Source organism: Ambystoma mexicanum, chromosome 1q (genome assembly GCF_040938575.1).
Source record: "Ambystoma mexicanum isolate Mex_15411 chromosome 1q, UKY_AmexF1_1, whole genome shotgun sequence".
In the NCBI taxonomy this organism is placed as follows: Eukaryota; Metazoa; Chordata; class Amphibia; order Caudata; family Ambystomatidae; genus Ambystoma; species Ambystoma mexicanum.
The window spans coordinates 1,295,164,369-1,295,182,531 of NC_090922.1; the positions used below are offsets into that span (position 1 = coordinate 1,295,164,369).

Below are 18,163 nucleotides of genomic sequence, written 5' to 3' on the forward strand. Positions count from 1 at the left end.
ACTATTCTTTTTTTTTTTTAACTGATCAATTCAAAACCTTTAGCACCGAAAACCTAGCGACATAACCTGATGTACCACCCTTTCTTTGTGCTTGCCACAATCCTTCCCCATAGCGACATGCGCGGCAAAGCACCTGATATTTCCCTGGTGGTCTCCCATCCATGTATTACCCAGACTAAACCCTGGTTAGCTTCACTAGGCAGACGCATCAAGCCTCTTTGCTTTGGGCCGTATGTAAAAAATCCTAACTGCTCCTCATACCCCACAATCGGGATACGAACAACCTTTCCAGAAAATGCCTTTGTGAAGGCAGCATGCGAACAACGTAAAGGCAGGCGTCTCCAGCAGACACCAGCCTCGATCTGTTCGCTCCCCCCTCCCGCACAAAATGTCAATGCTGAAATGGCAACGAAATGCCTTTGTGGATCAGGCGTCACTGTATCTAAAACAGATTACTCTGCCAGCGTTGAAACTGAGACAGACCCGTGACATGTCACAGTTCTCCCGATGGGGCAAAAATACGTTAAACAACCCACTATTGGATTACATCTGCCTAGTACAACAGAAATGAACACTTTGGGCATTGACCATTGAATGCCACAGCATTTTGAGTTTGAAAAATATGTGAACAGTGTCTCTGTTAATGGACACCTGCACACATTTGATAGGGTCTATAATGGCAGTCAACATTTTATTACTGATAATCTACCAGAATTGTTAATACGCGTTCTTATAGTGTTCAAAAGATCAAATCTTATTTAATACTTAACACACTTAATTATATACAGTTTTCAAAATGATACAGAAACATAAAATTAGCTCAGCACGTTTCAGGAGATCGCTTCTTCAGGAGCTGATTAATTTTTCTTCTAATTTCAAAAGTATCTAAATAATACATTCATCAATATATCTAGTGTTAGGTTTCTCACACTGTTTTCAGATGTATCAACTCTATTCTTTAGCTGGCTAGACTATGCCATGTGCCCACTTCAGAAAAATGTTCCTTCATCGCGGTCTGAATCTTTGGATCTTCACTGTACTATTCTTACAATGGGAGTGAGATATAGTCTTCTGAGTTCCTTCGATTGACTGAAAATGTGTCATTCTATAATCCTCAATTTCCATGCTTACCTATACTAAGTAATGTCCACTTGGAGTATTCTCCATTATGCTTTCACTTCCTCTTTGATTACAAATATCAAACGTCACCCAGAAACATGTTTTAAAATCTCAAAACATTGTAGATAGGATCTACAAACCAATGCTAAGTATAGCAGACTCACGTGTTACTTGCTGGCTTCAATGTATGTGCCATCCACTGATCCAGTCTCAATGGTGGAAAGTCCTCAGTTAGTTGTGTCAGGTGATCTGGTGCAAGATCACAATGAAAATAATCTAGTTCCTATCTTGATTCTTTAAATAAAGTCCTTTATAGATTAAATGTTTGTGAAATGGTCAGGGATTTACCATCTCCCGCTCGAGCAGCAATTTGGGGCTATTTTTTTGTCTGCACGTTTGTCCACGAGCCAAAATGGCCCCTATTCATACCGCATAAAGTTAGTGATGCAGTAACGTGATTATGTTATCACGTTTGTTTACAAAATGACATCACCCGTCATGTTTTCATACCGTTATATCTCAGACATTTTAAAAAAAAGAATAACATCTTATAGTGATTTTAACATGTATTTGAAATCCACATTGTTCCTTAAAGATGGTTGATTGAGCATACCTGTATTGTTCTCATCAAAGGTTAACATATTTGTATGACAATATATTCATATAAGGGGATGTATTTAAATCTTAGTAGGTCCCACAAATTCCATTTTTCTTGCATTGGTTTACAAACATGACATTATGCATCATGATTTCATTCCGTAATAGTTTGCGAACATATTGCAAGGCATTCTCTACTAATTTTGCAGGCAATCTGTTCCAATGGGGTGGTAAATGAGTAAGTATATACATAATTATAATATAATAATATATATTATAATATGATCCATGAGTAAGTCATATTTATACAAAAATTTGTTTCATTCGACTATGGAGCACCCCATCAGGTAGATCTACTTCTGAGTTCGGCAACATGGCATTGATCTTTACAGGTTCCAAAGTTCCCTATTTTCCACAATTACAGGCTAAATTGTAATAGTTGATGTTTCAAACCTTAATGGACAGAAGTGGTTGCTTAAATTCCCTGTTTTGTATATCCACAATCCTTTCAACACTCCTATGACCGAAGTGGTTTCCAAAACTTTATTAGGTTACCCTGTGGTGTTACCTATGTTAAGCGGAGTATGCCTCAGCGATACCTTTAAGTTGTCGGCCAAAAGTAATTTAGGTAGACTTCAGAGCTTGACTGACTGATAATGGGGATTCTATATTAGCTCCAGATTCCTGATGAAAACCGTCAGACTTAAAATATCACGTTTGAAGATGAAGCATTTCAGTGGCAGATGTGCAGCATGACATGAGAGCATCCACTGGGTAGTAGCTGATGTGTGTAGGTGGGTGGACGTGATAGGATATGACATTTATGACGCTCATACACAAGTGTTTCTAGGCGCGACAAGGGAGGGAAGACAGAAGGATGACAAGACCAACTATCATGAGCACTCTATTGCTCCTTATGGCATAGATGGAAAAGAGGGTGGCGTTGGCCGTTCCGTTCCTCTTCCGTTCTCAGAGTGCCCTGTCTTGTTGTTTCCAATATGGTGTCTTCCATGCTTATCAACACAACGTGAGCGGGGCTCGCCACATTGCAACGCTCTTGGAATCTTCCTTCTTTGGGTTATACGCTAGTATTCTTGCGCTCCCTTGCCGTGCCTCTGCCTTCTCAGCCTTTATTTTCTGTACCGCTCCCTCTCCTGCTGTTTCTTTATTATTTTCCCTTTTCTCCATTTATCCGTGTGCTCAGCCACTCTCTCATTGATTGTGCTCTTTGCTTCGGATTCACGTCTGGATCTCTGCGTTCCGTCATTGCCATTGGTTCCCGCCTTCATTATCAACAAGGATTTTTCTGCCTAAGGGCCTTTTCTCTGGATTGGCGGCCCTCCTTCAATTCCACCTCAGTGTCTTTCTCTGGATCTAAGGAGAATCCACGCTGGCGGCTGGAGAGGAACGGCCCTACCTCTTCTCTCAGAAATTACAGGAACAAACCAAGAAGAAAGGGAAGCCTCCCAGCAAGCCACAGTGGGACAAGGCAGATCAAGAAACCTCAGGCGAGGAAACAAAAGAGTAATTGGGACAAACGATCTTAGTAGGCCTTGTGTCATTCAGATTGTGCAAGTGCAACGACGTAAGGTGCAGAGGCGAGGGAGGAGGGTGAACTGGCAGAGAGGGGGAAGGGGTGAAGTGCAGCCAGGGCAGCGCACTCTGGGTAAGTGCAAGGAGGCAGGGGACTGTGGGTGAACAGTTACAGCCCCTAAGTGCGTGGGAGGCCTGGGGGCAGTGCAGGGGAGTCTGGTCATGGAGGAACCTAGTACCCAGTAGACTCTGAGGGTAGCCAAGCATCCAATTGTTGCAGGAGACGGGTAGGTCAGCAGGGGGAGAGAGAGATAAAGCAGAGGAGAAAAGGAAAGTCTTGAGCTGCTTTTGGAACTTCAGGTCGTCTGGCTCAGGTTTGAGAGGGGCATGGAGGCCATTCCAAAGGGAGGCACCTACAGAGGATATAGATCTACTCACCACTCTCTACCTGGAGAAGCGTCTGACCCTCAGAGTTTGAGATAGCTGAGCAAAGGGCTCGAGGGAAGGTATTTTGGAACAGAAAGTTGGATTTGGTGCGGGCCCCGGCCCGACAAAGCCATGTGGGCAATGCAGAGCGTCTTCAACTTGATCCTTGCAGCCACTGGGAGCCAGTGGAGAGATTTCAGGGTTGGAAAGATACGGTCCGTGGGCTTGAGGGCAAGGACAAGTCTCGCAGTCCTGTTCTGGATTAGTAACAGAGGGCAGAAGAGTAGAGGAAGGCAGATTGAGGAAGAGGCTGTTGCGCTAGTCCAGCCAAGAGAAAACCATGGCTCTGGAGACGGTGAGCTTCTGGTGGCAAGTGAGAAAAGTAAGAATACCTCTGAGGAGGTGCAGTTGGTAGTGGGTCTTTTTGGCAAGGTCCGGGATGTGAGGAGAGAGTGGAATCGAAGATGACACCAAGGTTTTCAGCCTCAACGGAAGGCGAAGGAAAAGGGCCCAAGGAGGGCAGCCAGAGTGAGAGGGGGAAAGCGGGAGCAGGGGTCCCGATGAGAAGGATCTCTGCCTTACTGGCATTCAGGCAGAGATCATTGGAGGCGCGCAATCCTGAATAGCGGATAAACAGTCAGGAATGAGCGAGAGAGAAGGAGATGCTGAGGAGAGCCTGAAAGAGAGCTAAATGTCATCAGCATAACATTGAAAGTTAGAGCAGAAGGTAGAATTCAGGTGGACCAAAGGGGCTAAGTAGACCTTGAAGAGCCTGGGTGAGAGGATAGGGCCCTGGGGAATACCACATGTGGACAGAGAGGTGGTCTAGAGAAAGGTCCCAAGTTGGACCTGGGAGGGTCGGTGCAGGAGGAAGGAGGTCACCCACTCCAGGGCCTGATCCGTGATGCCCAGGTTCTCACGGTACTAAGTGAAATATAGTTTTAAGTTGAGCAAAACTAGATTGATTTAGAAAGGCAGATTAAAAAAGATAAATTAGTCTTTCTAAATCGATCCTACAACCACATTCACCCACCTCAAACGCCCTCTCCATTCCCCCCCTCCGCACTTACCTTGCTGCATACGATGCTGTGCTCATCTCGGTGCACGGCCATCTTGGGCATAACAGCTGCTCCCTGCGCGGCACTCGAGTTTGCACAGGGGCTGACAGTCGCAGTCGGGCGAGGGACGTTATGGAACTAAGGTAAGTCTTTGTTTTAGTGTGTCTACATGTATGTTAGGGAGAGGTGTGTGAATGTTAGTAGTCGGAATGGGAGAGGGTTCTAGATAAAATGTAGAAAATGTATGACGGGAAAGTGTGGTAAGGGGCTTGGGGGGTGAAACCCCTGATTACCAAAAAACAGGAGGGCACAGTGAGGTTCTGGATAAAAAACTAGATATTTCAGCATTTTGGAGGCGACACCAAAACAACCGAAAAAAAATGTCTTTTTAGTGATCGACCTTAAAATGCAGGAATATCGCGTAGAACAATTCTCAGAGTTGTTTGATCAGGATAGCGTGACTGACCGTGTCAAATGTAGAGCAAAAGTCAAGGACAGATGGAAGGCTAGAGTCAAGATTCGTGAGCAGATCTTCACAGGTGTTCAGGAGAGCAGTTTTCGTGCCTCTGGCTGCTCTAAAGCCAGACTGATGGTCATGGAGATAACCAACAGATTCAGTGTGAAGAGTAAGCTGGGAGATGGCCAGCTTTTCCAAAAGTTTGCCCAGTAAAGGAGTGATAGAGATCGTGTGATAATTTGCTGGACAGGTAGGATCGACAGAAGCCTTTTTAAGGAGGAGGTGCACAAGGGAGTGCTTGAGGAGGGAGGAGGAGGATCCAGTGGCGAAAGAATGATTGCAGAAATCAGCCAAGGCTGGAGCGTGGGTTTCCATGTGGTCCTTGATCGTTCTGGAGGAGCAGGGAAGCAGCTGTTTGGAAGACACTTTCGTAGATCGGACTAGTCTAGAAACATTGCCAGGTGTTGTCGGAGAGAAAGAGGAGAAAGGAGGGGGAGAGGGAGAGCAGGTCAGAGGGGGGCCGGGAGAGGAAGAGCGAGGACAGGATTTCCTGAGGTGAAGTGAGAAGCCAGAGCCATACAGAGGGACTGGGAGGGAACAGGAGAGGTGAACACTGCAGAAGGATTGGCCAGCTCCTTGCAGATGAGTTTGGCCGGATTGCTAGAGGCCGCAGAGACGCAGGCTTGGATGTAGACTCTCTTCTTGGACAGGACAGAGAGTCTGTATTGCCTTTGGCGCAGGTGGCAGGCCAGTTTGTATTTGTATTTATTTGATTTGTATATAGCGCTTTACACCAAAGCGCTGTACCTGAGAACCACACCGTCCAATAAAATGCACATGAACTAGAAAATCTGTATTTACAGTAACCTTATTAACCAGTTGAAAGAAGATAAAATCTCAGAGACCCAAAAAGTAGAATAGAGAGAAATTGAATGAAGAGAAAGAGGGAGAGCATTCCAGTGTAGCGGGGCAAGGAGAGAAAACTAGCGAAAACGAGACTGAGCACAGGGAGGACGAGGAACAGCAAGAAGGGAATGGAAAGAGGAGCGGAGTGAAGGAGAGGGAATGTACAGTGAAACAAGATAAGAGATGTATGCAGGTGCAAGGCCATTGAGGGATGTAAAAACTAAGCACAGAAAATAACATTTTAGAGAATGATGGGAAAGAAAGCCATCCCGAATCAGCCATGGAGGAAGAAATGGAGTCACAAGGAGCTAGGAGAAATAGGACACGAGTAGAGGTTACAGAGGGGCAAGGTGAGATAGGGGAACCCAAAGAGGGTAGAAGAACAGTAGAAGAGCCTGGAAAAAATTAAGGCAGACACCAGGAGTTGAGTGGCCTTAAAAGTCATAAAAGTGCAGGCTTTCTGAATTTTGTGCAAGTGAAAACGACTAAAGGGTAGATCTGAATCTAGATAAAGACCCAGATTACGTGCCGTAGAGGAGGTAGGTAACTGAGCTGGGGCAAATTATATGAAGGGGGGGGTGGAATAGTAGTGGAAGGAAAGAAAAGAACCTCAGTCTTAGCAGCATTCAGTACCAAGAAGTGGTCCATCATCCAAGATTTAATAGCAAGGAGACAAGCGCTGAGCTTGTTATGAATATCATCAGTGAAGTGTGGCAAATATAGAAAAAGTTGAGTGTCATCAGCATAGAAATGGTGGGATATCCAAAGAGCATAGATGACGCCGGCAAGTGAGGAGGTATAGAAAGAAAAGAGGAAAGGATCAAGGACGGAGCCTTGCAGAACACCATAAGTAAGCGGGAATGTGTTGGAAGAAGCGCTGCCCAAGAGACTGAAAAAGTACTCTGGGACAGGTATGACTCGAACCAAGATAGAATAGAACCAGAAAAACCAAAAGAAGAGAGAGCATATAATAGAAACGAGTGGTCTACACTGTCGAGCGATCCAGAAAAATGAGAAGAGTGTTTAGAATGACCTGCACAGTGTAAGGAGTCCAGAACAAAAAGGAGCGCAGTCTCGGTGGAATAGCCAGGATGAAAGCCAGACTGAAAACAACAAAGAATAGAGTTACGAGAGACAAAATTGGAAACCTGAGAGTAAACAATACATTCAAGAATTTTAGAAGGATAAGGCAAGAGCGAAATAGAGCGGACATTAGAAGCAGAGGATACGTCAGCAGAAGGCTTCTTGAGAATCGGGATGATGGTAGCGTGCTTAAATGAGGATGGAAACATTGAAGTGAATAGACAGGAGTTAAACAGAATTGTAAGGTAGGGGACAAGTAAGGGATAGACTTTAGGAATAGGTGTGGCTGGAATAGAGTCCATTGGGGGAGAGGTTGGGTGAGCCCGAGCAAGCAAGAGAGGTCTCCTCGTTAGTAATTGGAGTGAACCTAGGGAGAGTCTCCCTAGGAGGTATCAAAGAAATAGAAAGAGTTGATTGCATGATAGAAGATTCAATAGCAGAACCTTAGAGGTTGAATAGCCGGTCAGATAGCACAGCGAGTAGAGCGCTCACTTTGACATCCGTGCAGAGCATGCTGACGCAAGTTCAAATCCCGGCAGTGCCAAAGTCAGCCTTTCATCCTTCCGAGGTCGATAAATGAGCACCACACACCGTGGGAAATAAGCAGCGCTCAGATAGCTGAGGGTTCGTAGCGCTATATAAATGCACAAACAAACAAACATAGGGGGCAAAGTCGGAAGCGGAAAGAGTGGACTTGATCGAATGATACGGGGTAGAGGGAGAAAGGAGACGAGAGAGGGTTTGAAAAAGATGTCTAGGATGAGAAGACTGGGAGTGTAGAAGGTCGACAAAAATACGTTGGTTTTGCAGTCAGTTGTCATACAGAGTATGGTAGGAAGCATATGAGCTGTAGTTTCCTAAAGTTTTTACCTTCAACCAGCATCTTTCTAGTCGCCGGAGAAAACCTTGCATGGCACGCAGGTGGGGAGAAAGCTATGGTAGAGGGGGTTTTCATGTAGGATAAATGATAGGAGAGGAGGGTTAGAGTGAGTCAAGAGACGAAGAGAGCGAAGAAGAAAGACCAGATGCAGCCTCATCAGCTGTCAAAGTTGAAAAAGATTAACCGGAAACCCGATTAGAAGTGCAGGTAGAAGTAAAGAGTGAAATGCAGTAAGAAAGGGAGGTTGAAGGAGTAGTTATGATGATTGAAACGGAAAGAAGATGGTGATCTGAAAAATAGGGAGCGAAGACGCAGAAGATGTAGCAAGAGAAGAAGTAAATATAAGATCTAACCAAGATCTAGCGATATGGGAGGGGAGAGTAGAAAGAGGAACCAAGAAATGAGAATCAAGAATAGAAATGGAAGACCAGAATTTGTTGTTGAAAGATGAAGGTTAAAGTCACCAAGAACTATCAGAGGAATAGTAGAAGGTAACAAAAAAGACAACAGGGCATCAATGTCCTCACAAAATGAGGCTACAGGCCCAGGTGGGCGGTAGATTAGTAGAAACGATATAGGAGAATAATAAGAGAGCCTGTAGAAGATAGTATATGAAAATTCAAAGGAAGAAAAGGAATGCAAAGTCCAGGAATGAGGAATGTCAATAAAAGAGGATGTCAGTTTGTCAGAGGATGCGCCCGAAACCCTCCACTTCCTATCATCCACCCTTCACTTGTGTTTCAGGGTGGCAAGGTCAGAGTCATACCAAGACATGCACTTGGAGGTAGGCTTTAGACGGATTATCATGACCTGGGCAAGGACGTCCAGAGTGTTGGAGATGGAAAGATGAATGTTAGAGAGGGCTGTGTCAGAGTGAGTCAGCCACATGCGTAGGATGAGCAGAGAAAGTAGCAGCAAAGGCATTCACTGACACACACTTAATGGGCCGAATGACAGAGAAGGTAGGTGGCAGTGCTGGGGTAGGCTAGGACAGAGTTTCAGGTGAGAGAAAATGGTCAGTCCAAGAGAAAGGAGTGGTGAGAGGGTTGGAGAGGGGGATATCTAAAGAAATGAGAAAATCCAGGGTGTGACCGGCAGAGTGTTTCAGACCAGAGAGTAGACTGGAAAGAGAGAGAGTGTCGCAGAGGTTGTGGAAGAGCCCAGAGGAGGTATTAGAAGCATCCAGGTGGAGGTTGAGGTCTGAGGAGGAGAAGTTGAGAGGTAGACGCAAGGAGAGAAGAGGAGAGGTCAGCCCACTCTGAGAGGAACAGGGCAATCTGGCCACAGTCAGAGAGAGGTCAGGAGAGGCCAGAGAGATAGAGAGCCTGCAGACCAGGTATTCAATGGAGGAGTAGGCCTGCGTAGGAATGACAGATGCAGGGACCCACTCCGGAAAGATCAGAGCTACTCCACCTCCAGGTCGGTTGATTCTGGGTTCGGAGAGGATCTTGTAGCCATCAGGGACGAGAGTGTCAAAACTCCTGAGAGAGCTGGCCGTGAACCATGTTTCGGTGAGAGCGAGGACATTCAGGTCAAGTTCTTCGAGAAGATGGCAGATGTCAAAGGAGTGTTTGACAGAAAAGCAAGAGTTAAGAGTAGCGACATGGAGCAGGTTGCCACATTTGAAAGATTTCCGGGGTGGCGTACAGGCTTGAGGTACACCCAGCGGAGGAGGTGGAGGGGCCCGAGAGATGGCAGAGGTGGTAGCAGGAGGTGGCATAGTAGCCAGAGAGGAGGAGGAAGGTGCCAGAGAGGTGGCAGAAGGAGGAGGTGGCACAGCAACCTGAGGGCTGCTATTAGGAGTAGCATGAGAAGGAAATTCATAAGATGCGGGAGACGCCTATCTAAAAGGAGGAGATTGGGCTGAGGGCCCTGGACCAAGAAAGTGCCATTCAAATAGACATTAATGATGATCCTGGAGGAGTGGAAGGAGGCCAAGAGGGCCTCCCACAGAGTGCCACCATTAATGGGAGAGGACAAGATAGGAGAGAGAACCAAGACCATATGAGCGGTCCATACGTCTGGTGTGGGAATGACAAATAGGATGTCGTTGAGAGTCTGTCTGTAGGAAGCAATGATATAGGTATCAGCAATAGGGAGGCCTGGGTTGGAGACCAGGATGTCCCTCTTTAACTTCTTCCTTCCAGACTTAGAAAGAGGGATAGGATAGGCGATAGAGGAGCAGTTAGAGATGATTGGAGAAACAGAGAGCACCATAGGGGGTGCAAACAGGAAAGTAGAAGGAGGGAGTGAGAAAGAGAATGGAGAGATACACAGCCCAGCATCGCTCAGCGCAGGATATGCAGTGGGTGGGGGTCACTCAGGAGGGAGCACACAGGAGGAGCAGACCGGTGACACACAACAGTAGAAAAGGTTCCCCCAGATAGGTGGGGACCTAGAGAGTGGAAAGAGCCTAATGGGACGCAGTTCACAGCACAAGAGTAACCACAGAAAAAGGGGACCTAGAGAGGGGGAGAGAGCCTAATGGGACACAGTTCACAGCACAACAGTAACCACAGAAGAATGGGACCTAAGGAGTGGGAGAGAGCCTAATGGGACACAGTACACAGAGTAACAGTAATCGTAATTGAAAGGGGACCTAGAGAAAGGACAAAAAACACAAGTACAGCTAACCGCTAAGGGGAGAGCCTAGGGTTGCGCAGAGACAGAGTATGTAATGTTAGAACACACACTTCCAGAGTTGTTGTATATTTTACAGAAGTTCAACCTCAAAAGGGAAGCGTTTGCAAACATGTAAAACGCAGGTGCCAACCTTGAAGCAGTCTTTCTGTGAGGTTCCAATAGATCTGAACTTCAAAACTGCAATGTTCAGCCAGTGGGTCTGCTTCACTGTTCTCATCTGAGGCTGTTCCTGGTATGGAACTGGTGGTACACACCTACCGAATAACGACATCACAAGTAATGAGCATATCCCACACATCCACAGTGAGGCCCCAACCCACGTGACCGTCTCATAACAGATGCATACTAAACCAACGAAATCCAAATGCAGCATATGAACAAAGAGACACCTATGTACAAAAAAAACCAAAGGCAACAAAAAAACAAAAATGTAGATGGCATAAATGGCCATTTTAAGAGAATCCCACAAACACAGATCCCCATCACCATTTTAGGAGAATATTTATACTTAACCGTGGCTGTAATTCCCAATTTACCAACCCAATTATTGCTGGGAACTAATTTACCCCAATTCAACCAGTGGGTTTCACAAATGGCAAAGATAAGAATGAGAAAACCTAGGACTAGAGTTCCTCAGCTAAAGAAACCTGAACCTCCCTGTTGAAAAAAGATAACCTCCTGTTACAACAAATGCCCTAACCGTTCTGCTACAACAAATGCCCCAAACCTTCTGCAACCGCCCTATTAATAGGGGAAGGGTATGCGAGAAATCTGAGGGCGATCTCACATTTAGCCCTCTTATGACCCCGCTCATGGGTGCCCAAAGATTAGACATGGTATTCCCCTCCCCATATCCTCAGGATAACAAATCTGATCTTTCCCCGACCTTTATGGGTCATTGCAAGAGTGTTCCACTTGTTTCCCCCTTTCATATGTATGACAATAATGAGATGAAGAAGAAGCAACTGAGAGTAGTGAGGATTACCCCCTCTCACTACTTTGGTACTGGGACGAAGACGAGGCATGAAGGTCAGGCATGTCCCAATAAAACGCCCAGGCAAGGTCAGGCATTGAAGTTACGTATGCCCACCTGCGACCTGTTAAAACCTCAGGAGAGTATAAAATGAAAACAGCCAGAAAGCAATGCGCGTTAGCGAAGTACAGCTACACATTGTTGAATGTGATTGTATCTGAAAATATTCCAGAATGGGAGATGAGAGAGGGATTTAACAATCTTATTAATCACGGTAAAGGAGACTTTATGCCAATCCCTACAATCCGGATTGGCTGCATCAGAGTGTGTAGGCAGATGTATGGAATCTAGCGCTGGTATCCGGTGCTTTGCATGGCTACGCAAATCTGGTTTTACCACCGATGGCCAGGCAAAACTCCTGGATATGCCCTTTGATTGGTCCAATTTATTTGGCCCCAACGCGGATGACAGCCTGAAAACACTGCAGCTTCCAAGGCTGCAGCAAAGTCTTTAGGGGCAGCTATCTGCCATCCAAAACAACATCCACCATCACAGAACCGGAGAGGGCGGTCCTTTCAGTATTACTCTTCCTTCAATCAAAGAGAAAGAGGTCACTCTTTACAAACACAAGGGCAAAGAAGATGTGCAGGTGCCCCAAGTGGTTGTGGAGGAAAGACTGCCCAGGCACCAACCCCATCATTGCCCTCATCCACGTCCCCAAAACCTCTCTGAGCCCTTTGCTCACAAGACCCCAGTGGAAGGCCGGGTGCTGTCTCCCATTTCTAAAGAGGCCTCCAGATTACCCCCTGAGCAAACACACTCTTCGGGATCCAGATCCGCTCCTCTTACAGGGGATTCTTTCCTTTCTTTCCTTGAGAGGACTGCAACCCAACCTGGACCAGAGGCGCATGAACAAGTTCCTCGGGAAGGACAAATTCAAGATGGTCACTCTATCGTAGATCCTCCAGGTCCTTCATCTCCATGACTGGATGGTGTTGCTCGATCTTCAGGATGCTTACTTTCCTGTGCTTATGCATCCCAGACACATAAAGTGCCTGAGGTTTGCCATTGGCAGTTCTCACTTTTGAGTGCTGCCTTTCAGTCTTTAACCCCCTGCAGAATCAAGATTACACATATACCTGTTAGAGCTGAGGGCGATCAGACTCGCGCTGATGGCCTTTTTGCCTTCCATCCAAGGAAAGAAGGTCCTGATAATGACGGACATCACAGTGGCCATGCATTACCTTAACAAAAGAGGAGATGTAGGGTCACTACCACTGTGCAAGAAGGCAGTGCCGCTGTGGCTTCGGGCTTTACAAAAGGGGATCTCTCTGGCTGTTCATCTAGCCGGGAAAGAGAATACAATGGCGGATGCTCTGAGCAGGCATGAGTGGGAGAGAGGGCTCAGGAAGTGCTTCTAGAGATCTTCGTCTCTTGGGGAACCCCACAAGTGGATGTGTCCTCGTCCAGTATGAATAGGAAGTGCAACCTGTTCTGCTCCAGGGAACTTCCTCAGAGAGGAGCTCTGGGAGACCTATTCATAGTGGACTAGGAATTTCCACTCCTGTATGCATACCCTCTAGTCCCTGTCATCCCTCAAGTCCTCAGGAGGTTGAGGAAGTTCAGGAAGTCCATGATCATGATTGTCCAGGATTGGGCCAGGAGGACATTGTACTCGGACCTGTTGGACATGTCCATCTGCCCTCCATTCCGTCTTCCCCAGAGAGCAGACCTACTCTTGCAGGAAGGTGGCCATCTTCTTCACCCTACAATCTGAATCTACATGCCTGGTTTCTGAGAGGTTAAGATACAAAGATTGGGACCTCCTGGAAGATGTTATGGAGGTGTTTCTTTCGGCTAGAAGACCAGCAACTAAAGCACTATACCACTGCCGTTGGAACAAGTTTTTCAGCTGGTGTAGAGCTAAAGATATAGATATTTTCTCTTGCAATACACATGCAGTGCTTTCTTTTTGGTATTACCCAAATTGATTGTTTACAAACAATTGTATGGTAAATCTGGCCGAATTGGGCCAGTACCATTCAATCATTTTAAACAATCAGTTTGGGTAATCACTACCACGCATGGGGAGGGGGGGTGTCACCCGCTTCCCATGTTTGGTAGTGATGGCCTTTGGGGGTAGCAGTGGTGTCCCCTGCTCCCGGAGGTTTGGAGTCGGAGGGACGTGAAAAAGAAAAGCTGACCCTGCTGCGTCGGATCCGACAAGCGTAGCAGGGATGGATCTGATGCTGTAGGGTCAGAAACAAAGCAGATGGCAAAAAGGTAGGAGGTGGGGGAGGGGGAGAAGTGTTTTGGGAGTTGTGGGGGGTTTACATTTTGCCCGATTTGGCCGCAGCCAAATTGTCTTTCCGGCCGAATTGACCACTGTCAATTCAGCCGCAAACAATTGTGCCACGGCCAAATCGTATACATACTTCTTTTTTACTGCACCTAGCCCATCAGGGGCTGCAGGTGGCTACTGTTAAGGGATACTTGGTGGCATTATCAATATTCATGCGCACGCCGGAACAAGGCTCTTATTTTAATATGTAGTAATGCAATTCCTGAAAAGACTAACCAATACTTTCTCACTGGTCCCTTTTCTGGTTCCGCCCTGGGATCTGAACCTGGTTCTTACATTTTTGATGGGAGCGCTGTTTGAACCGCTCCATTCTTGTCTTCTCAGGCTACGAACGTGGAAAACTATCTTCTTAGTGGCTATCACTTCTGCTCAAATGGTTGGTGAGCTACAAGCCCTATACTGCAAGCCACCTTTCACAGTATTTTCTAAGGAAAAGGTTGTTTTGCAGGGGATTATTTACCCCTGGTAATGTTCTTTCTGATGGATGTTCATGTATTATCAATGCCCCCAACAGCCACTAGGTTTGGGTGGCACCCGTCGCCGGTGAGTCACTCTCCTACAATTTCTCAGAGGTAGGCAGGGGACCTCTGCACATCCCCCAGGTTCCTTAACTCATCTCTAACCTGTGGTTGTCACCCTATCATCTTGATCCTTGCTTGAGGCCCATCAGCTTCCAGCCACTTCAAAGTCCCTACCTCCCTTTTGGCACTCCCACAATCCCATTGTTTGTCAAGGTCTGTAAGCACTTTGTCTGTGGAAGAATCACTGATTGTGGCGTCCCGCTGTCTGCGGTCCTCAGACATTCAGCAGTGACTTCCAGTCAGACAGACAGGAAGTTACTTTAATTTGACTGGCAGGTCATGAAAGAGTCCACACATATAGCCAGAGAAACACCAACCCAGCAGATTAATATGGAGTAGTAGAGGAGGCAAGAGTAACTGGATCAAAAGGAGAGACAAGATGATGGATGCCTCTCTTGAGAGTTCCCGGCATGGCACAGCACTCACAATCAGAGAGCAAGGAGACAAAGCTGTTGGATGCATGGCATGCAGGACACAGTGTAGATTGAGCGGGAGGGAGCTGTGCAAGCCGGACATCCAGAGAAAATAAGTATGTGTGTAGAAAGGGGGAACAATAATGTTGGAATGTAGCAATGGGCCTGGGGGAGGCATGGGAACTTAAAGGAGAGCCAGAGGGAAGGATCATATACAGAAAGGAGAGAGCTACAGAGCAGAATTAGACCATGAGAAGATAGGAGTGAGAAAGGGATAGAGAATGGGGAAGGTGGTACAGAGCAGAAAGAACTGGAAAGGGGAATAGTGAGTGAAGGCGGTACTACAAAGTGGAGAGGACTAAAAAGGGGTGTTGAGAGTGGAGAGGAGACAAATGAGTAGAGAGACATCAAGAGAGAAGTGAGAAGCAGCGACAAGCAAAGAGGGAAAGAAAAGGAAAGAACACAGCGGGGTGAAAAACAAAAATCACCCAGGGAAGAAGAGAGGGTAGGAGAGGATGTGGAGGGGTTGCAAACCATTATACAGATAACAGATATGAGAGAAAAGTGAGCAGAGCAGGAGGTGGAAAAGGGAAATGGAGGGAGCCTGTGGAAGGAGCCCTTATACAATCTGGCTAGCAACAACTGTGGCCGACTCGATCACCAGTATTCTTGGACAAATATCCTAAGCTCCCTGGACCTATTGGTAACATGACCCAGCTGTTGCACGACCCGAGTCAAGCTTGGGCTGCATGAGTCAGAAAGGTTTGGATGACCACCTAGATATAACTTAGCATCCTGGCTAGAATGACAGTGGAACATACCATCCAAGCCAAGAAAGTAGTTTATGGGACACCTAAAACACTATTGAAAATCGGTGACCTTGTTTGACTGCCAGGAGGCGGGGCCCCAAGGAAGGAAGGAAGAGATGGGTGGACTACGGTCCTCAAGCAAACTGGAATTGCTCTTTTGATTTCCTGTGGAAACCGCTCATTCACTATTTGTGTTGTAAAATAAACTGTACCATATGTCTCGAGTCCTCAGTTGTTTAATTCCTCAGCCGTGCCAAGAGTCTGCATATTGTATTTCGTGAAGAGGATGAAAAAGTTACTTACCTGGAACTATGGATGGGCAAGGCTTTTTTTGGTGCATAGTGTTCCACTCTACTCACCTTATTCCCGATACAGCTGGAGTTGACCAATAGTTGTACAGAATTTGACAAATCGTTACCATTCAGCAGTAACCTCTTGGTGCCGAAGGAAGCCTACAAAAGAACCAACCCACCATACAGCCATGTTGATGCTCACGGGTATTCAAGCATTGAATGCAACAGCCTCTTTTTAAATCTGCCTGCCTCTACTCTCTGTCCTCTACAACTCATCCAGAACAGGACTGCGAGACTTGTCCTTTGCCTCAAGCCCAGGGATTGTATCTTTCCAGCCCTGAAATCTCTTCACTGGCTCCCCGCGTCTGCAAGAATCAAGTTCAAGACCCTTTGCATTGTCCACAAGGCCTTCTGGCACCTGGGACCGCAATACCCCCAACTCTCTCTTCGGAAATATCTTCCAACTCAAGCTCTTTGCTCCTCCAACTCTTTGAGGGTCAGTCGCTTCTCCAAGCAATGAGGTGGGGGCAGATCTCTCTCTTCAGCTGGCACTTCACTCTAGAACAGCCTACATGCCTCTCTGAAAGTTGAACAGAACCATCTCCGGCTCCGGAAGCATCTCAAGACTTTCCTCTTTGCTACTTCCTTCTCTCTTCCTCTTTCCTGCTATCTCCTTTCTGATACTGCACTGGTCATCTGGCTACCCTCTGAACGTCGGGCCTTGGTCTCTGCCCGCCCTGTTGCACACCTGTAATGCCCCCTGGCATCCCTTGCACTTGGGTCTGTATCTGCAATCCTACAGTCCCTTTACCTGCACTTATCAGACACTTTTTCTCTGCACTTAACCCTGGCACTGCCACCTGCTGGCTGCACTACTTGTTTTTGATCCTGTGTCCTGCACTTGCTCCTCCTCACCTTCCCCTCGCACATTTCCCCTTCCCTCTCCCCTTCACTTGCGCAATCTCAGTTTCTCTAGGCCTAGCAAGATCGTTGTCTTGTCCTCCCTTTGTTCCCCTCCCTTGCCTCGTGACGCCTTGAAACACCTGTGTATAGGCGCGTTATAAATGTCATATCCTATCATATCTCATATTATACCCCACTGGAGGACCATTATTACAGGTACTCACTTCTTTTGTTTACCTCCATGCACATTTTTGGGCAAACATTTAATACGTTTATGCTTTTGTTTTGTGTTTTCAGTTTTCAGATGCTCTATGCTGATTGCTATATGAGCCGTGATGAATTCTGGGAAATGTTTGATGGCTCGTTGTACCACAAGTTAAGAGAGCAACTGAACTGCAGCGATGCTTTTCCAGAAGTGTATGACAAAATATGCAAAGCAGCAAGGCACTGAATATGGACACCTGGAGGATAGACATCTAATATTCGCACTTGTGTGAAATGCTACATTTTAAGGAGTCCCATCTATTTTGAAATAACTGCTAATACCTGTGATTGTGAAGGGTTCTTTATGTGCAGGTTAATATTTCTATTTTGTCATGCTTTTTTTATTTTTTTTTAATGGAGATGTGCTAACAAACAAATTAGATGTGTGCAGACAGGTGCAATACTTTCAACACAGGGACAAAGGCTACCCCACCTGTTTGGCACTTGCCGGTAGTATAATGTCGCACACAGGATTCGATCATAACATTTGGTCCTAAGATTTTGAGAGCACACACGATTGGATTCACACAATTAACAGATTTTATTATCTAGAAAACCATTAAAAAGCCTATTGAGGCTGTTGCGTACATATAGCCATTTTCAACCCCATGGTTTATGGGAGATTATACAAATGCAATCATATTAAATATTCATATGGCTAACAAATGGTAACAGTTATTTTGTGAGGTTTAGTACAGGTTGTGACTGAGAATGTGGTTATTATAACCAAAACATCTGTCTAGTCAGACTAGACTGTGTTACCATTTGTTAGTCATATGAATATTTAATATGATTGCATTTGTATAATCTCCCATAAACCATGGGGTTGAAAATGGCTATATGTACACAACAGCCTCAATAGG

The 18,163-nt window shown here is 46.1% G+C and overlaps 1 protein-coding gene across 1 annotated transcript in view; it reads left to right on the forward strand.

Moving 5' to 3' along the window:
- The window catches only part of DHCR24 (24-dehydrocholesterol reductase), a 187,728-nt gene extending 169,952 nt beyond the window's left edge, over positions 1-17,776 (forward strand). The window contains exon 9 of the mRNA XM_069642118.1: positions 17,334-17,776. Coding sequence (XP_069498219.1) covers positions 17,334-17,487 — 154 coding nt within the window. The 3' untranslated portion in view covers positions 17,488-17,776. The remainder of the gene's footprint in view (positions 1-17,333) is intronic.
- Positions 17,777-18,163: the final 387 nt, after the last annotated feature.